Source organism: Aphis gossypii, chromosome 3 (genome assembly GCF_020184175.1).
Source record: "Aphis gossypii isolate Hap1 chromosome 3, ASM2018417v2, whole genome shotgun sequence".
In the NCBI taxonomy this organism is placed as follows: domain Eukaryota; kingdom Metazoa; phylum Arthropoda; class Insecta; order Hemiptera; family Aphididae; genus Aphis; species Aphis gossypii.
This window is the reverse complement of record NC_065532.1, coordinates 10,054,525-10,082,362: the sequence shown is the minus strand read 5'-3', so window position 1 is coordinate 10,082,362 and position 27,838 is coordinate 10,054,525. Positions and strand designations below refer to the sequence as shown.

General features: G+C 27.7%; 2 protein-coding genes across 4 annotated transcripts; one reads left to right on the top strand and one right to left on the bottom strand.

Annotated features, from left to right (window-relative positions):
- Positions 1 to 615: 615 nt before the first annotated feature.
- On the bottom strand, positions 616 to 6,615 carry LOC114127505 (cyclin-J-like). 2 transcript variants are annotated; one of them, XM_050203190.1, is made up of 6 exons: positions 6,495 to 6,615; positions 2,554 to 2,676; positions 2,324 to 2,495; positions 1,979 to 2,254; positions 1,305 to 1,461; positions 616 to 913 (listed from the first exon to the last, which is right to left on the bottom strand). In XM_050203190.1, exons 2-6 carry the CDS (start codon positions 2,578 to 2,580, stop codon positions 757 to 759), a joined length of 789 nt encoding a protein of 262 aa, XP_050059147.1. In that variant the 5' UTR covers positions 2,581 to 2,676; positions 6,495 to 6,615; the 3' UTR covers positions 616 to 756. The 2 variants fall into 2 exon arrangements, with proteins under 2 accessions (XP_050059147.1, XP_027847554.1); XM_027991753.2 differs by lacking the exon at positions 6,495 to 6,615 and adding an exon at positions 3,001 to 4,221.
- A 12,157-nt stretch (positions 6,616 to 18,772) lies between these two features.
- LOC114127502 (ornithine decarboxylase 1-like) lies at positions 18,773 to 27,000 on the top strand. Of its 2 annotated transcripts, none has more exons than XM_050203185.1 (10): positions 18,773 to 19,058; positions 21,078 to 21,229; positions 22,434 to 22,606; positions 22,699 to 22,795; positions 25,105 to 25,181; positions 25,248 to 25,420; positions 25,482 to 25,782; positions 25,850 to 26,092; positions 26,167 to 26,378; positions 26,458 to 27,000. In XM_050203185.1, the coding sequence occupies exons 3-10, from the start codon at positions 22,517 to 22,519 to the stop codon at positions 26,642 to 26,644; spliced, it is 1,380 nt and encodes a 459-aa protein (XP_050059142.1). In that variant the 5' UTR covers positions 18,773 to 19,058; positions 21,078 to 21,229; positions 22,434 to 22,516; the 3' UTR covers positions 26,645 to 27,000. The 2 variants fall into 2 exon arrangements, with proteins under 2 accessions (XP_050059142.1, XP_027847549.1); XM_027991748.2 differs by lacking the exon at positions 18,773 to 19,058 and adding an exon at positions 20,832 to 20,994.
- The last annotated feature ends 838 nt before the right edge of the window (positions 27,001 to 27,838 follow it).

Here is a 27,838-nt window from a genome sequence, read left to right as displayed (position 1 = left end):
ACATCAGAGGTATTCAACCTTTTTGATTTTGAAATAAAATATACGGCTCCTTTACGATATACTATATTATATTACAATTTTATTTTTAGTTTCAACTATGAACGCGGCTCCCTTGATAATAACCGACAACACCCCTAGGAGCTGCAACACATTGGTTGAAAACCACTGATCTGTATAATTAATCGAGAAAAAATGATATTTAATATGTAGGGACAGACAAGATACTCAAAAATCAGTATTACGAAACTAAATATTTAGCTTTGGAGTATCTTGATACTCAATAGCTATTTCATAATATAATTATTGTATCAAAATATTCTCTTCTGTCACGGTATTGAATTAAACACTAGAGGGAAGTTGATCAATTATGAAAAAGTAAATGCATGTTTAGTTAACATAATTGTATTTTACAATTATATTCAATCTACCATTTTCAAATTTGAAATTTTGACAATTACATAATAAATGATTGAATACATTTTTAACTAATTTTATCTACACAAACAAATAAATAAATATAAATAAATAAAAAATTAAGTTTATAACAATAACATAATAGTAATAAATATAAATTACCCAATAAAACAGAATTCAGTCTCATAAAATAAATTGAGCTTTATGAAAAAATATCACAATATATTTTTTTTAAATAGTAGAAATAAATAAATAACTTAGGATAGGCTGTGAAACAACAAAGGTACACAAGTAGGAAGATAGGAATAAATTGTAGGATAACTTATCACAGTTGTAAAAGTTTTAGAATGCTGTTCGTTTTGATAAAATTATATTTGGTACATCAATGTGACTTCTTTTCTTTTTACTTGCCATGATAATTGGAGATTGAAAACCTGGAGAAGAACTAAGATATCCTTCATCTATTGGCACAAACTTTCTGTGCTGCATTACATTTCTTCTGCAAAATAATGTTTTAATTAGTAATTACAATTTAATGACAGTTATAAATAAAACACAAGATAGAAATTTTGGTTGAAAATCAAAAGAAAAATTATTTTTAATTAAGATTGTACCATTTATTAAAATAAAATAAAAAAGTCATTCATTTAATTGGTAAGCATAAAAATAAAATTTCAATAAAAAAAAAACCCAAATTGACAATACCAATAATAAAAATCAAAAATAATCACACTACAAGTTTTATAGAAACATTGATGTCCGCTTGAAATAGTTATTTTTGTGCGTCAATTAGTAAGTTTATTAAAATAATAAACTCAATCTCACATATATTCAAATAAAAAAAAAAATCACTAAATAAAATGTATAATAAAAATAATTAAAAAAAATACCCTAATAGAGAACAACACTGCACGAGATCTTTTTTTAAGTATCCTGTCACTTTCCGTAATTGTGGAGTCCAACATGGAACCAATCCTAATGTATGCCTAGTAGTTAGAATGATACTCGCAGCAACCATTGATGGATTATAAGATATAAGTTTTATGCCTGAAACATACAAAATTAATATATTTGAAATATAATTACATAACTTATATTAAACTATTATTGGTTAATAAAATGTTAAATATATTCAGATACTCTAGTGGTTTTTTATATAATTAAATAACCAGTGGTTGGTTTTAGCTATAAAGTACAACTATTTAGTAGATAAATGGCACAAATTTAACACTATGTCTCTAAACAGTCTAAACAAATCTATTTTGACAGACTGTGTTCAATTGTTTTTTTTTTCAAATCAAATAATGTAATAAATTTCAAAAATTGTATAAAATAAGAATCATATAAATATTTATTAAAATAAATTCAATATAACCAATAAGAAACAAACATGAGTTTAATTTAAAGGTTGTAAACATACTTATATTAATTAATTAGTTAGTCAAAAACCATGTGTTTCATAAAAATTTAAAAACTTAATCTTAAAATGTATTTCTCATAGCTATACTTTTTAAAAATAAAAGTATAGTAAGTATTTAAACAATATTCAATACAGAATACTAACTTTCCAATGATGCATCCTGGTATGAGAGAATCATTCTATTGAATTTATCTTTTAAAATATTTGCAAATTCATTATGATAAAAATCACTATCACAGAAAAAATGGTCTTTATAGAATTCAATGAAATGTGCAACTGTAGGTACTGCAACATTGAACTCGAAAAACATTAAAATTTTCATCTCTACTTTACGAAAGTGTGAATTTGTTACATCTTTACTAATGACATTCTGCATGGTGTTTAGTTTTGGTATTTTTAAGCAATGTTCTTCAATTTTTGCTATGGAAATAAAACTTAAGTTAATTTATTTTTATATTGATAGTTAAAAATGGTAACTAAGACATTTACCAGCTAATGTTAAACACGCAAACGACACTAGCATGATGGTATCAAATTTTAGATCATGGTTATCCATAAAAAAATCCATCAGTGTGACGGCCAAGTGAACACATACATTTGACATTTCACATGTCTTGGCTATACTTCTAATAGTTTTTATTAACACAGGTCGCAAATGAATCTAAACAATAAAAAAATAGAGTATATTCTCATTATATTATAATAGATGTATGCATTACTTGTGGCGATCTAGCTCCATAGACCATCCTCCATTTGACTTCATGATACTGTAAATATGAATGTATGTAGTCACTATACTCTGTTTCCCACCATTTATCTGTACGTCTTTGATGATTCAATGCCTGAAATAATTATTAAATCAATACCACAGATATTCACAAATAAAACCATGCAACACCAATAAGATTATATTATTATAATATGATAGACACATAATATCTTATAGTAAGACAACATGGCATATGGTTTCATTGGCAAATCACTAATAAACTGAAAAATTCAATTAACTTCTGACGAATTGCAAAAATAGTATTTTTCGGCGACAGTTAATTCCAAAATCCCACACCTGATGCAAGCCAGATTAAACAAATTGTTTTTAATTTTGAAAGACGTCGCATCATACATCCATTATACCTTATACCCCGCCTGGGAAGCAGAAGACTTACCATATTATCGCGTAAGCACAAAGTTTGGCTGTGGCGGAGACCCGGTCACGTTAGTTTTGCTGCTGCTGCTGCTACTACCGACTACAAACTTCTCAAAAGTGGTCGTTAAGTTTTCGATAGTAAGGCCGAATATCCAATGTCGCGACCAGTGGAGCAGGACGTTGAAAAGTTGGTAATTTATTGCGATTTACAAAAATTAACAATAGGTACGTTGCTATATGTTTAATATTATTATTTAACGTGGACCGTCGTCGTCGTCGGTCCTATGAACGCGATAAACACGAATTTAAAACACACTCGTCACTCGGAAACGGAAAATATTGTATTTGGCGGGGACGTACGAATCCCTGTCCGGCTGTTTGCAGGCGATTGTAATGGGCACGCGACGGACGAGTGACGAGTGGCGAGTAGCGAGTGGCTGACTACTGAGCACTGACGACGACGATCGCGATTCGCGATGCACTGCTGGGCCACCCGACGTCGCGGGTCCGTAGGTCGTCTCGTACCACCCCGTCGTCACGACGTTGGATACCCGTACCCCCCGCCGAACCGGTCCGGCTGGGCCTTCCGTCGCGTTTGGGTGTCTAATAATATAATATCATCGATAATTCTCGACATAATCGTCGATCGTGTTTTAGGTAGAGAGACGCACGCCGCAGCCGTGGACTACACGCAAACGTCGTAAACACGCGTTGCACGAAATTAAATATATTTTTATTACGATTTTATCACGTCGCGACGATTTGACATCGGCACGTTGCCGCTACACATAACGCGGATCCCGTGTACACGGCGGCAGGTACATTCGTACACGCGCCGGAGATAACGCAAAACGAAAAGGTCACATCCCAGTTTATAGACGTTCTCGGCGATTATTTCCAAATGTATTTTTACAAATCTCCGCTTTAGAGGACCTGGGAAATCATCAATATCAACATATCGATCGTACGGCCAGGGAGACTTTTGTCTTATCGTCAAATCGCTAGTCGCAAAGTTTATTTTTAGACGTCGCACACGAAACCGTGGACGCGAGTTTTGCAGGAAACTCAAATGTTGACGATCACATAATATTATGTCGCTCGTGATCGACGGCGTACACGCTATACGTGACGTTGTTTTTCAGTGCTCTAGTCCGCCCGCCCGACCTCTTCCCAAAAAATCGCCACCCTTGAACCCTGTTCGCGTAAACATGAATCGAAGAAAACCAAGAACCCCGTCGAAACAGGAATAAAAACTCGGTTTTAGACTTCTCTGTAACACGTACGTACGTAGTTACTATATGCCACCCTCGGGAGTAAATATCTGATTGCGTTTTAGAGTCGGGGGGAGAGAGCCCTCGAGCAGGTGGAACAGGTGGCCGTGAGACAGCAGCGCGTCGAAGATACAGTGTATCACGGTCGTTTGTTCGGTTCAGAGTCATTGTGTAGGTAGTCTTGAGCCTCGGGTCTCGGCTATGGAATAGGTGGGTACGCCGACCAGGTGGTGAGCAGAGACGCAGTAGGTCGTACACTGTGAGATTACTAAGCACCAGTCCTCCTCCCACTTGTTGAATACCCGGTAACCGAACAAAGGAAATCCGTGCCGCTTGTGTGTTATTTAACGATGGTGTATTGGCGTAACGACTATAGCGACGTTTCGTTGTAATGCGCGTTTGGCAAAATTACCGAACTACCATCCAAGGAGGACTTGCAAGTGGCGCGAAATGTTATGATGACGTAGTGCATTTTTGTGCCAAAGAAACGAAACGAATTGATATAATAAATAATAAACGATGTATCCAAATTATTAACCCTCGCAGTATATTTTATCATATTATATCGCAGTGGCGTATTTAGGGGGGGGGCAAGAGGGGCAATTGCCCTGGGCAGCACTTTTTTGGGGGGCAGAAAAGAAATTATTAATTTTTTAATTACCACCCACATGTCACACGTATTGAAATAGTGCAATTTATAATTTTTTAAATGATACCTAAACATAGAAATTTCATTCTGTTATGCTTTCTGATAGTAGTGTTGTTGCACACCTACTTTTAGAGATTTGGGCAAATAATTGTCACTCTTATTCACAAAATTAATAAACCTAGGAATTTTTATATTTTATATTTTAAATCATTTTATTTATACAGCAAAATTAAACGAAAAAAAAATGTTATGTTAATTTGGTAACTATAACAAAGTAATATTAATTCCCTCCTACCCTACCTTTGCTTTTAAAAATATAGTATAGTCCAGAGGTTTCCAATTAGCATTGAGCCATGGACCTCAGCTAAAACTTAAATTTGACGGGGGACCCCTTATTTGTGATTACTTACTTTTCAATTTTGTTTAATTATAAAAATGAAAAAAAAATCAGTGTAGCTCTACGCGGAACACAGTGTGAATAATATATATAAATTATATAATTCATTTCATTTTTTAATAATTCCACTAAAATAAAATTAAAATATCACTTCAATACTACATATCCACGAACCCCCAACATCAACACACGGACCCCTGTATCTATCGACCTTAATATCAACAACTAAAAACTCACATAATCGTGATATCGATGAATTAATATTAGTTTTTAATTTTTATTGATAATAACCGATTTTTTAGAAAAGTAATAATTTTTGAAAAGTAAATACTAACTGTATACTATCCATTAAAAATATAATGCTTTACATTTTCAATAGATACCGAGTTTCGCGTATTCACATAAATCGTAATTAGTGACACCAACAACAATACATCAAATACCTACAATATCTATAACAATATTACTGGACTATGGGTATTGTGATTGCCTATACAGTCATAAATCTATTTAAGTATTTATGACACAGTTATGTAGTGTGGACGAACACGTTCTGTATGTAGAAAGTAAATATAGTTAAAAAATAATGTTTTTAAAAATGTTATGGTTTATAAAGTTTAAGACAAATTGATTTACAGTATAAACAATGACCTTCTAAGTAAACAAACATCGAAAAAAAATGTTTTTTAGCTAAAAATATTTAAATAATATATTTTCAATTTTAAAATGTATTGTCTTATTGATTAAGTATTTAAATAAACCAGTAAATCCGGTGTACTTCACAAAAATTAATTATTATCTTCCCTTTGATACCAGTAATTATTTACACCCATTTCATACTTCGAAATTTCGAAAGCACATGTAGTTGCAGTACTCAGTACTGGACGCCATTTTTCATTATGGTATGACATAACTTTTAAAGCATTGAAGAGCACAAAGGGCTCTATTATTTTATGATAAATAAACCAATAATAATTTTTACGCATTATTTTTTAATTATTACTAATGTGAAATATCAAATAAACCATAACTAAGTCAGAGTATTAAATACGATAACATAACATCAATAGTTTTTTATGGAATTATACTGTAATATTTTATTTATGATCGTTAGAAAACCAAACATAATAACAAATTATCTAAAAATATTAACTTTTAAAGTTCTACGTTTATATTTAATTTTTGGAGTGACTTACCTATAAACTTGTCGGTTTTTTTTTGTGATAGCAGGAGATTCAATAACACTAAACATCACAATTAAAACGGTTTACGTTACAAATTGTAACTTACAAGTAACAAGTTCCAATAATATCTTCGTTTAGGAATGTATGTTTTTCTGTATGGCAACGCTGCATTTATTTCATCATGCGGTTAATTTCATCATTCCGAATCGTGTATGTAAATATTTAATATACATATTGTAAATATACAATTTGTGAACATAATTATATAATATATATTGTATATTGTATATAAATGCTTATCAAAATCTACCGCAGTTATCGATTTACATGTTATGAAAAATGTCTTGTTTTTATCAAAAACCATTAATTTAATCATTTCATAATTTATAAAAATTCTTATAAAGGTCATAATAACACGTAAGGAGTAAGAACCTGTGTTTTTTTTTTATTTCAAAATAATAATGGTTTATTACTTGATAGGAATATAGTATAAAAATGCAACTATAAAATTATTTATATTTTTAAGTAGGTACCTACTTACATAGTTGTAACACTTGTAACTTACAATAAGATATTTATATAAATTTAAATTTTACCCACCTATAGTATTTTATTCATTCATTATTAATGCTCCTCTGTTTAAGTGTTTTTAAGTACCTATATCCGGTTTTTCTTGCAACATTAAACTTTGCAAACTTAGTTACTTGCCTGTAAATTAAAGCGAGTCTTGTTTCTGTAAGTAATTTTCTTAGAAATAGGTAATTAGTAGGTAATTACCAAACGACCTATTTTTTTTTACCTGCATTTGCTGTGTCAAGTTAACAACAATTAAATTATTGAGGTAATTATAAGGATTAAAATAATATTATTTTGTCCATTTTAACATTTACAAAATATTTGAATTATTATTTTATTAAGAAGACGCCACACCATGCGTTGTCTCTGTCTTATACACGCCTAACATAGTTAAAAATTGTTTTGTGTGGGATGACTTTACTCCCTCGATATTTATATTAGGTAGAATTTCCAACATTTTAATTCACAATAGGAAGAACTTTATCTGTGTTGTAGCCTTTTAAATTTTTTTGATAACATGAATATAATTAAAGTTATTGGTTTGAGAACTTTAGGTTTTTTTCATTTAATTATTAAAAATTATTAGTTACAACTATAAGTATAAGAAATAATAAAAAGCTACTACACAGATAAAACTCTAAATAAATCTAATACGATTTATAATTTAGGTAATTTTAATAAAAATATCGAGGGAATAAAGTCATAGGTTAAGCAAAACAGTTTTTAACTATGTTACGCATGTATACGACAGAAACAACATAAGGGGGTGTGCCGTCCTCTTAAAAACAATATGTAATAAAACCACATATTCAATACATTTTATTTCATGTATAGGTTTACGTGATTGTTCGATATCTCAATCCGTTTACAGTTTTTACATCGTACAGGTTAATGGTTGTTGACTTTTGGTTAAAGGTAAAAATGTCAGTACTTACAATATATAATAAGCGATAAAATTTAATTTAATAGAATGGAAAGTCATTTTTCAAATTCAGTGCAATATTTTATAACTCAAATTGGTAATTTTTTTTTCATTATTGGTAAGAGTTTGGGAATTACTATTACTCCGAAAAAATCTAAAATAGTTGAGAGAGGATGTCTCACCTACACGTATGTTTACTGTGTCTAACGCATATAACAATATAGGTATATAATTATATTAGGTATATGCTATATATACTACATAAGTTATTACTTATTACCTATTAAAATGTGTGATATTAAGTATACAGAGTGTAACTCGTCAAATTTGACAAATTCAATAATGTCAAATAGACGAGTTATACCCTATATAACTAATATCACAGGGTAGTATTTTTCATCATCGCGTGTATTTCTACGTTACGATATAATTATCCATGCGTTCAATATTATTTAATATTCACCACTGAAAATATTCTCTCACTTGGCCAATAGGCCATACCAAACTGCTTCGTCAACGTTCCAGTTTCATGTATAAAATGATTAAGAATAATTTGAGTTAATCACTAATCAATTACATTTATATAGGCTAAATTTTTGGGAATGGCATTGAGATTTGGAAATAAGAAACAAATTGCTAATTACTGCACTATGATATAAGAATGAAAGATAAGACATTATAAGATAAATAATAGTATTTTTATATGTTATCAAAAGTACTATTAGGTACCAACCGTGTAGGTTAATTTGTTTCAAGTTTCATTTGTATTGTGTACGTAATTATGTTATATTGATTTGAAAGATTGTATTAAATTATAATCATTTGTTATCTTTGTAGATTATATACTTCACTTGTGTCAAACTATAATACGAGAATATTTATGATTGAAAATTCCTATAACTAACCAACTTAACCTGTATATTATTGAACTTCTAACAATTTTAGTTAAAAATATCTAAATAAATTATTTCTTGTCCAAAAATTGAATGTTTTAAATTTTATAGTATAAATAAATCAGCAATGCAATTGGTTTTAAATAACTCTCAGTTTTTGTAATTTACAAGTAACGTGTAATGTGTATCACAATAAGTACCTAATGAGTAATGATGGCTAATAGTTTTAAACAATTAATTAGAGTGCGCTATTATATACACTATACAGAATGTTTTAATAATTATGATGTAATTTATATAATTTTATATCTGCTGTAGACAACTTATAATGTTACCGAGTATGATATGTAACTCTACCTATCCAATTTTACGGATAATAATTAGCAATCTTTATAAAATATTTCATAAAAATCTATCAGTTTATTTTAATTTTTCCCTTAACGTTACATTACTTACATCAATCTTCTAAAATACCTAGTAAATATGTTTGTTATGGTGGAATATCTAATATCGGCTATCGTCTATTGTGCTGAATAATAATTTTAAGTTAATGCAGCCATTTTTAATTTTAGAGATTATAATAGTTATGGCCACTCGTAAAGTCACTATGGGTGTGTTGAATAAATCAGTTGATAACATATTTCATACATACAACATACATATAATGTAGGATCGCCGTCAAACAAAATTGTGTTAAATGCGTTTCTACTACGTATTGGTTTCTATAAAACCTAATAACATAATCGGTCTGAACTTTAAACCGATGTCTCCCATAGATTACATAGAGTGTATACCTAATTATTATTCTAATAATATGTAACAATTCTTAGAGTGTACCTACTTATACTTACATGATTTTTCTCGACCACTCAATTTTATAATATATAACATATTTTATAGTTGATACCACAATTCTCGTATTTAATCCTATCCATAAAATGTTTATAACTGCTCAATGGCGTTATTACGTGATGTATATTATCTAAAATTGAATTTAATGTAAATAAAATAAAAAAAACTCTTGTTAAAACACTGATGTCTAACCCTAACCACTAGTGGATATTTAAAGAAATTATCACTGGGTGATATTAAAAAAAAAATTGTTTACACTACACGTCATAGTCAAATTCGACATGAAGATATAATATGAGTATATGACTCTAAAAAAAAAAAGAAAAATTCAGCATTAGATAAACAAAATCTTACTTATATCAAACAATACCATTAATACTCGAACATATAAATAAGTAAAAATTCTTTATGATTAAATTTAACCTATTAAACTAAAATAGGTAATAGAATACATTGTTAATCACATATGCAATATACACGTGAGTATATGAAAAACACAATAGAAAGTAGGTACAATAGAAGTAAAAATTAAAATTATATTATTTTTTTTTAAATTTCTTCAACAGTATATAACTTGAAAGTTCAAAATGAAAAAAATATTAAACTATTATAATCGCTATATAGCAACTGCCGGCTCATACGGTGGCTGGAGGGGTGTTTTTCAGGGATTATTCTAATGATTTTTACCTTATGCCCAAACGACCAAACACACTGAAAAGTTTGTTTTATGAAATTTATTTTGATTATAATACTTATCCCTCCTTCAAATAAATATAGATTAATCAATCATTCGAAGTAGGTATCAAAGATTGTATAAACTTACATGATTATTACTTATAAAGATTGGTTTTATTGATCTAGGGTTTTATAAATTATACAAATTTTAAATATTCAGTAGTAATTTAATCATTCTACTCGTATAAGGAAAATTATATTTATGTAAGGTGCCCATATTCATAAAATCAACTGCCCTTTTGATTTTTCCTACTACTCAATTTGGGTCCTACTGCCAGTTAGAATAAGGCCTGGTGTTTCAATGCAATAAATTGTTTCCTTACATTATATTATTTTATAGAAAAACTTACAGTGAATAGACGAACGGTCATATAGATTTCCCATCGAAGAAAATTTCAATAACTATTTTTACTTCCAAACTAAAATTATAAACAATAAAATTAAACATAAAAAAAATTATAAACTATTAAATAAAAATTGATAATAATTTCAAACATCGTAACTTAAAAAAAAATATCGTTGTCGGCTTGTTACCCAGTAATTAAATTTAAATATATCATCATTCATCATTTACTAGACGATAAAAATGTCACCCAATATGTTAGTTAAATATTCATTGCTAACAATTAACTATCATTATATTATAGCAGGGGTGTTAAACCTTTTAAACACTACGTGCCAAAAATTACCTTTCGTTTTAGAGCGTGTCATGAAAAATATTTTATTGTTATAACGAATGTTGAATTCGATATTGTATAAAAAAATGTTTTAAATGTTTAAGTATGGTTACTTATTACCTATAATATTATATAATATATTATAGTAAAAATTTTCACGTGCCACCTCGGGCACGTGTGCCATGGATTTGCCATCCCTGCTATATAGCGTCGATTGACGACTAAAGATACTATGTTATACTTATATTTATTGTAGATACCTATATTTACCATAAATATTATTATATATTATATTTGTTATTTATATTCAAATACATATTATGTATTAATATACCAATATACGTCAGGGGCGTCCCTAGGGGTGGTTGAGTGTTCATCCCACTCCGAAATCTGACCTATATAGTATATATATGTCAAATTAATATCTAGTATAATAAATAAAATTGAAATAAGTGGTACGTGTTAGTAAAAATATTGAACCCCTCACCTACCATCATTTTTATACTCTTCCGATTATAACTTTTTTTTTCTTTATTTGCAATACATAATCTATACCCACGAGGCACAATAAGTAAGTATATGCGGCTGGGAAAGAACACGTACATATTTAATTATTAAACCTCGTTATAATCTAATATTATAACATAAAATACAATTTTAATGCTGTAATAATTAAAATTAATAAACCAGCTTAGCTAGTTTTAAATTATATAGGATAATGTTTTGTACTTTGAACTTTAAGTTGAATTAACACTTATAATTTTTACTATACTATAATTGTAATGAACATTATATACTTGTATATAAAAAAAAATGTCTGAATATTCAAAATTAAACAATATGTAGTTATGTTAATATCCGTATCGAAATAAACTTATTTAATAATATTATAAGGGTCAACTGGGTCAAGAGGTAAAATTAGTTACTAATCAGTGCCTAAATAGTAATAAACTAATAACTAAATAAATAAAATTAATAACTGATTTACGTAGATATTATAGACATTAGGATTAGACTATACTTCTATAGTATACTATATATACCTATTTTAATGATTGTGATCACGTTACAGTTAAGTAAAAGTAATCATAAGCTGCAATACAAATTATTAAGAACAATTTCATATTTATTTTGTGTCTTATTTTAATTTTAATTTCAATTATATATTATTAGTTAGAATAGTTACTACAGTAGGAAATTTAATTAAGTGTTTTTCTTTTTTTAAAGATAATTTATTATTTATTATTCTTATTAAAAATAAAACTTCAAAGGTATGAAATACGGTCATTAGAATAATATTGTTCTTTCTTCTTTATAATTTTTATAATTTAATTGTAATTAGTATAATGTATTATTTTAGACTAACTGTTATCAGTATCACATCAGATAATATACTGTCAGCACTCAGCACTTTTGAAATTCACAGAAATGCAAATTAAATATTGGATTCAGAAGCATGACTACACGTCATAATTTATAAATCTATATCAATGGTTCCCAACCTTTTTTTTATTCTACGCCTCCTTTGGAGATTTTCAAAAGTCTCGTGCCCCTTACTATAAATTGAAAAAATTGATACATAATATTATAATATATTACAATTAAATAAATACAAATTTTACTTCGAGATGACAACTTTTGCCTCCCTAGCAATACGTTCCCAGGTTAGGAAACATTGGTCTTATGAGAGTAAAAATTCTGGGATGGCTTCTAGCTTAATCAAAATAGTTAACGAATAAACCCTCTAAAATATATTTTTAGAAGTGTAAATTGTATAGGTATACGAAATATACATCATCAAGATTATCCAAATTTCCAGATTTCGAGAAATCAAAACTATAAATAATATTCTATATTATTATCATTATTCAGTAACAACTAACATTTCTACATACGGCCATAGTTATTAGTTTTTACTAACCCGCAGTATACTATAAATGCTTATTTTGGTAAGAAAATAATATGATCCAACCATTTACTTTTTCGTCAATCGTCACAGAAAATGAGTGTTTATTTGTTAAATATTCCATTATAGAAGATAAAAGATAGATATTGAATGTAAAATGTAAATTGTGTATAATATATAGGTATATTATTATATTATAATATATTACTTATTAGTTATTAGGTACTTATTTACTGATTATTAACGTAAATAATAATTTGTCTTTGTACATCGGATAAATATAGTATGGGGGAGATGTAGAGGATATGCCTCACGTTAATTTCAAAATGGTACTTAAGGGGAGTTAAGTCCCTCAAGAAATTTAGTTTTATTTGTGCCTATGATGGAACTATTTATAATATTATATTTATTTTAATTGTATTTTATTGAACATTTTTATGAAGTATAATATATATGTATATATATTATACTACATTCAATAATAAAAATAACTAACAAAACAATAAATTTGTTTTAAATAAGTTTAGTAAGTTTAGAAAACCATATAACACTAAACTTAAATATCTATTAATACATCTCAAAATAACGGTATGACTTAACAATTATTAAAAACTAGGACTAATTTGTTGTGTATATTGTGTATTGCATTTTATAAAACTAAAAATTATAAATATGATTATTTACGACGTAAATTTTATGTTGTGGTCAACAAAGAATTTACATTTTTTATATGGTACTCGAGTAAAAAAAAAACTAGACACCACTGATGACCTGGCATTGGTCTATATTATATAATTAGTTAATTATTTTTATATAAGTGTTTGAAGTTGTAGTTAAGAAAATATTATGAGAAAATATCGTGGAGTTAGGAAAGAATTCGGATGTATAGATTATTAATATAGTTATAACTTATAAACACGTTTATTGTTGTCGTAATGTCGTGTACTCATGTAAATGTGTAATACTTTACTGCACGTGTAACGTGTAATTGTGTTAAGTAATTGTTGATAAATATAACCAGATAGGTTATATCAACAATACCTTTACAACAATTATTGAATTATCTCAAGAATATTATCCCTATTGTGAACAGTGAAACATCGTAATTGCCCGTTATCGTGTCTTTTATCTTGATTTTTTTTTATTTAAGAACAATTAAAATACACAGAGCCACAAGATTGAAATATTATTAACATTAATTTTTACGTTAATTATAAAATTAACACATGTATAATTATGACACATAATATTTCAAAAAATATTCTTACTATTCTACATTTTGCAAGGGCGTGTAATGAAACCAAGGAGTGATCAGTTAAATGTAAGATATCCGCTATAACCTATAGGAAGAGTCGTGCGACCCTGTATAAAGATATTATTAGCGTAAATCGTAATCGGTGGTAGATCGGTGATTTACCTACTATTTAAACAATCAAGATTAATTCTTTTACAGTTATTATTATTGATTTAATTTCTTACTAAATACTTATAAACAAATAATACTTACTAAGTATGTAACTTAAATTCTATAATAGTTGAATAGTTAGCAGCAGTATCTCTCTAATAGGAAACTGTATCGAGTCGTACGGAGTTCGATAGTCTGTACTCTGTAATATAAGTTATAACGTATTGATATTTAATATGTACACAGCGTAGATACTATTGTCTATTATTAAACCTTGGAAATAAGCCTTATACAGTTAATCATGCGTGAATGTTATTGTAACGAATATATCGGTCAATAGTTAATTCTATCATGTTTGTGTAATGTAGAGTTTATACAAGATGTAGGTAATTCAACATTTTTATTACAAGAGCATTTTACTTTTTATAGGTTATAAAGTACGAAGTTGCTAGGTGTAGAACACGCCTAATCTTTAGGGAATATTCGTTATTTTTCAATTCTATACTTCTATAATATTATAAATTATAATACATAAGTGTCGAGCTACAGGTTACTTATGTCTTATGTATTGCATCACAAAGTCCCAGTCCCCCACCTTATTTTCACCACAGATTGAACCACCTCCAACTAATTCAACTATTATATTATGCATCGCTGTAATATAATAATTATACTTTTTCTTAGTACTTAAGCTAAAAAAAGAAAAAGTAGTAGAATATATTAGAAATATATTCTCGTAATACTAGGCTAATAATTAATTTATCATAATTAAAATAAGTACCTACTTTAATACCTAAGTAATTTAAATAATACCCATATAAATATAAATTTCCTATAATGAATTTGCTATGGCTTAAACTATTTATTTTTTAAATTATTACAATACGCAGTTAATCTCACGAAATAATTGTTTCCGGATTTATTTAATGCAATTCCAATGTTGTCAAGCGGTGACATTCAGCTTAGGAAGATTTCCACTTTTGAATTCGATTTCGCCTTTCGGACAGTTAAATTACGGATTAAACGTTAGTTTGAATAATGAGAAAGTAATACCTACATACATAATATACTGTTAATCACATAATACATTGTACATTTAAGTGGCGCAAACAGTATTTTTTTAAGGGGAGACGTTCAGAGAATGAACTACAAATTTATTAGCATCGTAATTTTAAAAAAAAAATACTGCTTTTCAATTTGAAATAATATTATTAAACTAAATTTACAAGTTTACAACTATTACATTATTATAACCTTAAAAATTATTGATTTGACAAGCTCCAAACGGGGGAGGGGGTGAGAGGTCTAGGCCCGGAGTCTACCAACTTTGGTGCGCCACTGGTAAATCGTAAAATGTAAATAATTATTATTACTATATAATTAACGGTGCCTTCGTGGCTTCAATTAATTTAATTGTGTCGTCGATACACAGTATTCAACTTGTAGTTTGTACTGCTACTATAGAAATAAGTAATTACCACTATAATTGTGTAGCTAACGTGTTACCAACATTTTCAGTAAAGTGCATCGTAAGCCTGCACGAAACAATAATACGAATAGTACAAAACAGTGTGCGAATATTGCGAATTTCCATTAGCGAAAAGACCTTACACGAAGTAGAATTATTTATTACTACCGTTGGTCGAACCTGTGATAGGCAGTGTAACCACATGAGCCATAATCATCATCGCAATTCATTAATTATTAATAATTCAGAATTCAGATTTACAGGATGGTCTGAACGTCTGATGGACGAGAGCATAATATATTTTATCAGCAATCGTACACTCGGTGAATATGTCTAATTAAATAACAAATTAGGACATTTAAACAGTGTTCAGCAGTTTAATTGATTTCACCATAATATTATAACGTTTTAGGAAAATAACAATGTAACGCACGCGTGTCACAGAGTTGTTTATTTATTATTTCAATATTTACATGCGGCTACGCTGGTGATATTATAAAGCGGTTTAATTATAATGTCCCGCGTCATCATTTCTGCTGTATAATATCGTCACTGACCCGACCTCCGAACAGTTCGTGTACGCCTTTAAGTATATAATTTGTAGGTTATCTGTACTTTGTAGAGATTTCATGTTTCATAGCTGCGGGGATAGTCGGGCGCATGGTTAACACAGCACGCTTCACGGTCATCACGCAAGACGTTACAACTTACAAAAAAAAAAGGGGGGCAAAACGGGCATAGACGCATGGTTATTATTCGTTATTGTAATTCGACGCATTTTTGGTTTCAACCAATATCTGCCGCACGGAAAAACTCATGTCTCGTGAAATACAGTCAGATTTAAAACTTATTTTTCTATTTGAAACAGGAAGTATTCATATAGGTACAGGTTATATTGGATTTCGATTCGTTTAGAAATTTAAATGATAAAACAACATTTACCTTGAAACTAAATTTGTTTACGATTTCATTTTGTGTTATGGTAACTGGGTAACTTACTGACTTCATGGATGGAAAATATTATTCTTAGTGCCGTTTTTGGGTAGATATATGACTTAGTGAAATTTTCAAAGTTTATTTCTATACTTATTATTTCCTATATTATATATTATTTTAAAACTGTTAAATTAAATTTATATTTGTACTTGGATAATTTTATCGCATGTGTAGATGCCAAACGTATAATATGTGATGCTGGCACAAATTATGCTCACGCCTACAGTATATGTTTATACTTAGTAGTGTATTTACGAGGGGAGATTAGGGAGATATATCAAATATATCTCCCCTTGGCCCCCTTTTAATTATTTTAGCTTATATTTATATGATTATAGTAATGTTTATTTCAATTATCATTTTATCCCTAGGTAATAAAATGCGGGACGTTTGGCATCGATAATTTAACTAATTTAAGTCATATTTGCCCCCTCAAAGGAATCCCTAATACGCCATTGTGTATACCAATATTGGCAATATTTTTAGGGGTGCACAAAAAGTGGAGAGCTCATCTAATACCCCCTACTCCCTTTAGTGTTCACATTATATTTATAATTACAATAATTATATAATTATATTTAGGTAAGTACTTTATACTGGTAATTCAATTATGGGTTAAAATAATAAAATGATCATTAGTCATTACTATTTTAAATATTTTAATATGATTTTATTCACTTTTTAAACTACTTGTTATATAATATAACTAGGGATGTATCCCTTTTAATATTTTATATAGTATCTAGCTGCCAAAAAACTTAAGGTACTAATGTACTATATATACCTTCACTGTAGTACTATACACAGTTTTGAGATCTTCATATAATTTCCGACAAGATATTTATTGTTTAATATTTTTTGGTTGAAAAAAAAAGTTATGGCACAATATATTGACTTTTCTGTAAAAATGACAAAACTACTCAACTTCAAGTGCCCGGGGGCACGGTGTAACATTGAATGATTGATTTCAAATTTTGCAAGTATTATTTGTTTGGGTATTAACAAAAAATGGGTGGATGCCGTAAACTGTATGATTAAAAAAAAAATTTACAGGAATAAGTTAAGGGCCACCCTAATACACACACATATATTTTGAGAGTTTGTCAATTTGTCATGTAATTTTTCATACATGGAAAGTTTCTTATTCTAGTTCAAAGATAGTCGTTTTAACAACACTAAATGTTGTTAAAATCAAGTCTAGATTTAAATAGGAAGCTATCAGGCAGTAAGTATAGATGAAAGGTGTACATTGTAAATAGGTACTTACATAGGAATGTAGAATCGATATTTTAACGAACGAAAATATTCAGCATAGATATTTTAAAACTATCGTTTGGGTTATTATCGTATTTGCCATAGCAGATGATACATAAACAACAAATTATTCATCATCGGTGTCAGAGCGATGATAAATACGTTTTGGCACGATGACGTAAAAAAATTTTAATACATGAAAGCAAATAAGGCCGGCAAGTTGCAATGGCAGCGAGTCGTAGACGCCCATCCACCTAGACTAATATTTAATACTTATTATAATATTAATATATTATACGAATGATTGGATTTTCAGGGTGTGCGACAGGAGTGGCACACCCTTTTGTAACCCCTCTCGGGTCTCGACTAGTCTAGAGTGGCATACCTGAGGCCAATGTGAAATAACCTAACGATTATAAATATACTACATTACCATACAAATTACAAATCATTATTGTTAACGTTAAATACCAACTACTTATTTTAATTGTATTAACCTGTCGTCCACTTAGTGTCTCGGTAGAAAATCGAGTCTCGAAAGCTATTCACCATTCGCCACTGGTCTGCCGCACGGGACGACGAGTATTTGTTGACATATTTCGTGTTGGAACGATATTGCTCTGCTCGCGAAAACCACAATTATATTCGCTCGAGGTCACACTGTTTCCATGTGTTTTTTCCATTTATTTTTTCCCCACGATTTTGATAAAAAACAATAATTATCTTTCTACTATCGAAAATACATGTTTTCGTCCTTTTAGACACACCGCTCCCGTCTGTCCGAACGTCGGTAAAATTTATGCATTTTATTTCGTTTTTTACCTGTTTTTAACCTACAGTCAAAATTTCGCCATTAAACAGAAAACAGTTAGGGTGGTGTTCCACTTCTAAGGTAAGCCCAATTCGTTCAGATAATTATTTTTACTAACAGCAGACATGGACGATTTGCAAACGTCACTGTGTCACAGTTTGTTGCTGGAGGGCATTCGTATAGTAGGCTGCAAGTGAAGTAAACGTAGGAAAATAATACATTTTTACATTTTCTTAATACATTCTGATGTGCCGTCTTCTGCCAAGACGCCCTGAATTCATTAGAAACACAAATTTCAGCTATCTCCCTACTGCCCACTCACTTCTAAATCCTTTTAACGCAATACTAAATTATATTTTATACTACAATGATTAAACTTATGGAATTTGTATAATTAAACCCAAGTTTTGGCGCTTTAGTTCTTGCTGATACGAAAATATATTAATGAAACATTTTTTTCACTCTTATTATTAAGGAAACAAATAGAATAAACTACACCAGAGAGTTTCAGTTTAGAATAATGTTTTCAATGTATAAGATGAAAAAATAACTTTGAATTTAGTATTTAAAGGAAAATATGAATTTGGAATAAACTATTATTATCTGGGGGTTGTAGATAGAAAAATACTCTTACATTTTTCTAAGTTTGTATCAATGCGTCATATTATATTACCTACATAATTACTAAATTTATAGTGTTTACAGATAGATATCACTTCAAATGGGGAGATAAGATAATTGTACTCATAGAAAAGAGATTGTTCTTTCATCATAATAAATACTTTAAAATAAATATTAATTCATCACCAGATATTATATGATATTTTGACTTACAATGCTGGACTCATCTTGCTATTGTACTTTTTTACCTTATACAAATAAAATTATACTATTTGCACTCAAATTTCAAATTTTTTTTGTTAGTTATATGTATCATGTTTATGATTTAATAGATGTCTTACAAAACAAAATCTGTTGAAAAATCTTTAGACTCTTGGATTATCAAATCACTTTAATCTTCCTTTAAGTGTTGAAACAGGAAATATATATACAATATACATATTAACTTTGTTTACTTGATACTTACCATTAAAAGTGATAATAAGTGAACAAATATTTTTATTCAGTTGTGATCAATCAAAAATTTAAATTTCAATTGATTTATTAAAAACTAGTTTTTTTTTTAATACCAATATATAAGTATAGGTTAAAGGTAGTTAAATTTTGACAATGTTATATTGTCAAATACTTATTTGTAAAATGTTCAAGGTCAATTTAATGAAACTTATTCAGGATCCTTTATAATGCGCATTTAAGTGTTTTGAGTATTAACTAAGAGCGTAGAGTGAGGATGACATGTATAAGAAAATACGCACAATTTTTATTATTATTCATTATGTCATATAGTAATCTTTTAAAATTGCTGTTGTACACTTCTTATATCTATTAATATACTTACATAATTCAAAAGATACTACTCAGTGGCATTAATAAGTCTTTAGATTGACTATCTAGTGAACAATAATTCTAACATAGAATTTTGAAAAATATTTTAGAATTTTAGTTAATCTTTATTAATTATACTAATCATTTAAATGTCAAGTGTATTGTTATCTATGGCAGTCATTTAAACACGTGATTAGATTTTATTTGTTGAAATATTAATTACTTTAAAGAGCAATTGAATTAAAATTTTTAAAATTATTTTTGTTTGAATTTAAAATTTAAATAAACAAAATTTAAAAGGTAATTCAAAATATGTTTTTAACTATTTGGTATCATTAAATGTTCAATATAAATTGTAAAAATGGTGTTACACAACTTATACAATTAAATAATGCCCTTTGATCTTTATTTATATGAGCTGATAAGATAAATTTGTCTGATATATCAAAAATGTTTCCATTAGTAGCTTTCATTCTTTAGCTTATAGCTCTCCGTGCTACATGTTTCAATTACATACATTTGGTTATTTTTTATATATTATGCAAATAATAGTATTTTTTAAAACACCAGGGTAGGTTATTAAGAATTATTCGAGATCTTCATATATTTTTTTTGTGTTGTTAAAATATTTAAAAAAAATAAATAAATTTTCAGGGACAGCGTCAGCTGGTAAAGTGGTGTGCAACAGGAAACGCTTGGCGTACAGTGAATTGGCAAACTGGACTAAACGTAGATCCACCGTGGCGTTGCTGACATTGTGATTAAGCGTTACACTGTTGAATAAAATATCACTACAAAGCTGCCTCGTAAGTAATATATTTTTTAGTAGTTAAACAAAAATGTACTAGTTTATTCTTTAAGAATTAAACAAAAAAATATTTTTATAAGATTATTAAACCATCTAGGTATTTAAATTGATTGGATATTAATTACTTAAAATTATTAATTTTTCTTAATGAATAGTATTATTTCTTATAAAATAAATGTAATTATTAATTTGTAAATTAAATTAATTTTATGTATAAAACAGATAACGATATATTTTGTTAATATAATTTTTATATTATTTATATTCATTTGTCATAAAATAATAAAATAAATTAATGGTTTGTGTAAATATTTTTTATTCCCTATGATTAACACTTTTGTTTAGTTGGATGATGTAAAATAACTACAAAATGATTAAACACGTTTTTTTTTTGTACCCAATTATAATTTAAATTATTAGATTATCTTTAAGTGTTCAAATAAAGTATAATATGTTACTTACCTGCAATATTTTTGCAAATTATTTTGAAATGGTTGGAATTTTTGTGATGTGTTTTGATAATTTTATTTTATTGTATTGAGTATAATTATAGTTCTTCCCCTATACATCACACCTACATCAAGTTATTGTATTATAAATATATAATAGACAATAGTTAGTATGACTAATGAGCTATATTAAGTATCTTAGTATGACTTAGTAGAGATAATAGTAATTAGTATTCATAGGTAATACCTATATCTCTACTATTTAATTTTTTTTAGATAAAATAGTATAATGTGTTTCAAGAAGTAAATTAAATAAAATATTTGATAGCAAATTGTTATCTAATTTGCACTTTAAACTTTTTATAGTGTTATCATTGTATTTTAACAGAAAAAAAAATATTTATTTAAATTAATATTATAATTTTTATACATTTCCTATTAAGGACTTAAAATATTTGTCAAATAAATATCTTAAATTTTGGTAGTCATTAATTTTTAAAACTAAAAATATTTTAAAAATAAATATAAGTTATGTGATGCATGTAAATATATGAATTTTATTTTATGTATTGATCCATTGAGATTTTTTTTAAATACTTATAAATTATAGTATTTATTATGTTTGTTTAAATATTTATACAATTTATATTTATAATATTATATTTATTTACATAATAAATTTATCTTACTAAATAATAGTTGAAATTTTAATTGAAAATGATTTAGTGTTAATCTAATGTTTTTTGTTTTCAGTTTACCTTTTCAATTCACTAACATTTTCGGTGATTTAAATATAGTATCTAAGACACTAGTTGTATTGTTCAAGCGAAATAAGTATGAGAATTTGTGGACTTGAAGAACAAATCCATGTCATTGATAATAAAGTGACTGTTGAGGAAATCATAAAGGATATAGTTAGAACAAAGGTAATATTTGATCATACATGCTTTACTACTCTTTTATGTACAAGATATTGTTTAATTACATATAATACTATATATTATATATATATTTTTAGGAAATATCAGATCCATTTTATATATTTGATGTTGGTGATCTTGTGGATAAAATAAGAATATGGCAGCAAAAGTTACCACGGGTAAAACCTTTTTATGGTGAGTTTGAACAAATTTTTTTTTAAATTTAATTAGGTATATTTTTATATTAAATCTATAAGGTAATATTTATAAAACTGTATAATGTTAGATGTATTATACAATATTCATAGATAGTGCATTAAATTAATTTATTTCAATTTAACTATGAGTATTAATTGAATAATAATATTTTAGGTTATATTTAGTCTGTTTGTTTTTATTTATTTTATTTGTAGTATAATATCAAAATATTTCTAAATGTAATATTCTGTTTAATGATTAAAATTTTGCAATTCAAATAACAATCTTTGTAGATAATATTGAACTAGTTGCCTTGCTCTTTTGCTGTAGAATAATGAATTTATTACCTTATTTCTATAAATTATTCGTCTTGTCTGTGTTTAATGATTTTAATAATTCATTTATATTAAGGAGATATTCAGATATTTCAATATTTAGTTAACAATATTATGTATACTAAATTGTCATAGGAAGCCATTTAATCTTGACTTATTAATTTTTATTTGATAGGTCATAAACTGTAAATATTAATTTCATTAGGTTAAAACAATTTTCCAATTCAAAGATTCATCTTGACATTATTATCATTTGTTTTTTTAATTTAAAATTTTAGTGTTTTAATATGTTAGTAATATTATGTTTTGTAATTTGTGAGTGATTTAGTACTCATTTTATAATTAAAAGCACTGATAACTATTAAATTATGTAGGAATAATTAAATAGTTTTCTAATAAACAGTGATACCTAACTGTATGAAATACAATGTGATAAATAGTTATGTATGTCCCTTAATATAAAACAATACCATCATATTTTCTTGTAAAATTGATCATAAAAAATATGTATTAAATATATCAGATTTAGGAGTTGTTTTTCGTTCAGATTTGTCATTTGGACTCCGCATAGATTCAATATATAAAAAAACTAGAATCAAGAATCTTGGGTTTTTGATGAAAAATAACTAAGGATTTTCAAGACGAGAAGTGCTTATTTGTTTTGTACATGAGTTTTTCAAGTCACTATTAGAATTTGGTTCTATTGTACGAGAATTTTCTTCAGGTCAGTTTCTGAATTAGAAAAATATATCATTTTTATCACAGTAGGTATTTTGAAAAATTAAAATTATGGCCAGATTTTTAATAATTTTCATTATCTATAATTAATTTTTACTAGTATTTGGAATTGCTGAAACTCCAATCTATTATCATAAGTTGCTTAAATGTTAAAAACTTATTTACTTGTTTGTTTATGTATATTATTCTTAAATATTCTTATAAATCTTGTATATTTATTAAAATAATCTTCCATAACTAGAAATATATAATGTTTATTATTCTAAATTAAAATAAATTGATGAACTTGAATTAGTACTTGTAATGTAGGTTTATTAGGATAATTAGAAATGTTGATTTTAATATTATTAATATTATTATTGTTTAAAAATTTAACTATATTATTATCTATTTATATTTGAATAAGATATTTCATGTATAGCCATAATACATATTTCCAAGTCATTTGAATTTCATTTATTTTTATCAATGATTATTTGCAATAAATAATAATATTTTTAGAGTGAAATTGTTCGCAGTTTGAGCCATATTCTATAGTCAAGTACTAATAAACAAAGTGTTTTATTAATTCGGGATATTCTATAGCTGAATGATATAAGTTGAATATACTGTAGATAAGGGGTTATGTGAAACCATAAAAAAATTTTACATGAATTAGTATGTATTTAAAATACTAAAAAACTATAATACTATAATAATTTATAGTATATTAAATATACTATCACGTTAGTTTAACTAGACATTTGTAAGATTTAGATGGATAAAAGATATTTAGTTGAAAATATTTGGGATGAGATAATAGATGAATAAAAAAAAAATATCTAGATAATAAATAGTTTTGTGTACCTGTTATATTTGCTATTTACTTATCATAGCAATAGCAAACCGTATCAAGTAAAATTACTGATATAAGATCATTTTACTGTCATTTTTATTATAATTTTGTTCACACTAAATAAATGTTATTATTTAGATAATATCTGAAATTGGTTACAGGACCTACATTTATATAGTATTAAAATAGTAACAAAGTAAATAGACATATTTTAATGTTGTTTATTTTGTATTCAATTTTTACTGATGGTTTAACATTAAACAATATTATAGCCTAAGAAGGTTAAAGTGCATATTTATTATTCATTTATTTATTTAAAATGTATATAAAAATAATAAATATGATACCATAATATGCTATTTATGTGTGTATACAATTAATTTAAAAATATATTTTAGCTGTAAAATGCAACGACAATTCCCTTGTGCTAGAAACTTTAGCTGCATTTGGAACGAATTTCGATTGTGCTTCCAAAGTAAGGATATTTAATAAAAAATTATATAGATATAGATTAGATTTATAATTTTATTTTATTATTTAGGCCGAGATAAAAAAAGTTTTGGACTTGGGGGTGAATCCATCACGTATAATATTCGCTAATCCAGCAAAAATGACTTCACATATTAAGTATGCCATGAGTCAATGTGTTGATTTGACAACATTTGACAATGAACTGGAACTGTACAAAATTAAATCTATTCATCCATCTTGCAAGTAAGTTAATAATAGCTAATTTAAGATACAAAGTTAGTTAATATTTTGTTGGTTGTTTTAGCTTGGTTATACGAATTCGTTGTGATGCAACTGAAACTCAGTGTCCACTTGGTATCAAATATGGCTGCGATCCTCTAACTGAAGCACCAGCATTAATGTCATTGGCCCGTGATTTGGGATTATCTGTTGTGGGAGTAAGCTTTCATGTTGGTTCAGGATGCAATGAACCGGCTGCCTTTCGAAGGGCAATCGCCGCTTCAGCAGCTATTTTTCGACTTGCCCAGCAGTTAGGTTTTATGAATATGTACTTGCTGAATATTGGTGGAGGATTTCCTGGAAATAAAAACACTTCATTGGATAAAGTATGTATTTTGTTATAAAGGTAATTTAAGTTTTTATTTCAAATTATTTTATATATTTATGTTTTAGATTGCTGATATTGTGAATGATGCGCTTAATGAATGGTTCCCTCCAAACAATGGCGTGACCATCATAGCAGAACCAGGTAGATTCTTTGTGGCTTCAGCATTTACGCTCTCTACAAAAATTCACTCCATTAAAAAACGTTCAAATGATGAAAACCATATCATGTATTTTATTAATGATGGAGTGTATGGTTCTTTCAATAGTATTCTTTATGATCACTCAGTTGTTGTACCCAAACCTCTGAATGTGAGTTGGATAATAATGAATTTGAATTGTTAATTGATTAGATGTATAATAAGCTTTTGTTAACATTACTATAGGATTATCCGATGAGTCCAATTAGTCAGAGTTCCATCTGGGGACCTACTTGTGATGGTTTAGATCAAGTTGTTGATTTGGTAAATATGCCATTGATGAAAATGGGTGATTGGATTACTTTTGAGGACATGGGAGCTTATACAATTCCTGTAGCAAGTACATTTAATGGATTTCCACTTCCCAAGGTCTTTGCTGTTGCGAATCGAAGCATTTGGTATGTTTCAATGTTATAGTCTTTTGCAGTATTTATTATGTGAATTATATTTTGAATTATGTAACATATTCTTTTTTAGGCAAAAGTTAAAAAATTTAATGCCAATATCCGAGGACCATTTTACTACTGTGCCAATTGTTGCAACTATCAAAATGGTACGTTCAGAATCCAGTGATGATGAAGAATGGGATGATAATGATTTGGATTATACCCGTCAATATCCATGTCTTCATTTGAAAAATACTTTCTCTTTGCCTGAAGCATGAGTTTTGCTTGTATAATGAAATAACTTAGTCTCCATTTTATTATATTTAAAATTAGATATAAGTTTTTGTTAGCATCAATTGAATCGAGTAAAGAGGCAGCTCCCCATAACTATTATAAACATAATATAATAAATTCTAATCCTTTTAATTTATTCTTTACCATAGTTTAAGATTTGTTGTCCTTTTAATATTATAATGATTTTATTTATTTGGATATTGCATTATGCAATGACTAATATTTAAAATATATTATAACAATTTAACATCGACATTTGTGAAACTAACAACTAGTATTAGACAACTGACCATCTATTGTTTGTTATTTTAACAAATATAGAAAGATTGTGGTAACTGAATATTTATTTGTCACACACTACACGATTCTATAAATATTCTTACTGTTTATAAATACAATATGATTATTTGATGAGTCTAGTTTGTCAAAGATACATCTGGGAACCTACTTGAAATGTTTTACATCAAGTTTATTATATTTTTAAGGTCTGAACTAAAAAGTATTGCTGTTGACTATTTTGGTATTTTGTGACAAATCAATTTGTTTTTAAAAACTTGTTGCAGTTGGATATTTACTATTATCATAACATAGTAATTTCTCTTTTTGAGGCTGAATAAACTTTAATTAATTTTATAAGGTGTTTAGAATTTACTTGTTTTTATTTTAAAATAAATTGAATTATTTGAAAATTAGGTATGAAGTTAGATGAACCACTCTAAAAAAAAAAAAAAAATTATTACTCATAAATAAAACGAACTGAAACTTGCTCTGCTGTTTATTAGGTTTTGAATGTACCTACCTTGTTATTCAGTAGAATTGCTGTAATGGATGTGTTAAATTTGAATTGAATGATAAATAATTGTACACAATAAAAGATTCTAAGTGGAGATATACCGTCCAGGCTAAGATTGAGGCATTGTTAGTTAAAAGGCTATATTTACAGAACCTTCATTGACCTTGACCACGTGGCGTGTTTGTAGTTTGTATTGCAATTTCAAAAGTTATACCTTGTAACATTGTGTATTGTGTATTTGTGTATGACGCACTTGTACATTGCAGAGTCATCATTTACGCGGTAGCATGTTGTATCCCTATTTTTCTACGTCTTAGTGGCCTGTTATAGAAATTAAAATATATTGTGATAAACCGTAATGCGTATAATATAATATGTTTAGAGA

Bases quoted from the DNA above. Each gene is read 5' to 3' on its own strand.
- LOC114127505 (XM_027991753.2), bottom strand. The intron at 2,255-2,323 runs GTAAATGTCTTA...TTATTTCCATAG, and splicing joins TGCGTGTTTAACATTAGCTG to CAAAAATTGAAGAACATTGC. The intron at 914-1,304 runs GTATTTTTTTTA...ATTATTTTGCAG, and splicing joins CAGTGTTGTTCTCTATTAGG to AAGAAATGTAATGCAGCACA.
- LOC114127502 (XM_050203185.1), top strand. From the start codon at position 22,517: ATGAGAATTTGTGGACTTGAAGAACAAATCCATGTCATTGATAATAAA. The intron at 22,796-25,104 runs GTGAGTTTGAAC...AATATATTTTAG, and splicing joins ACGGGTAAAACCTTTTTATG to CTGTAAAATGCAACGACAAT. The intron at 25,421-25,481 runs GTAAGTTAATAA...TGGTTGTTTTAG, and splicing joins TCTATTCATCCATCTTGCAA to CTTGGTTATACGAATTCGTT.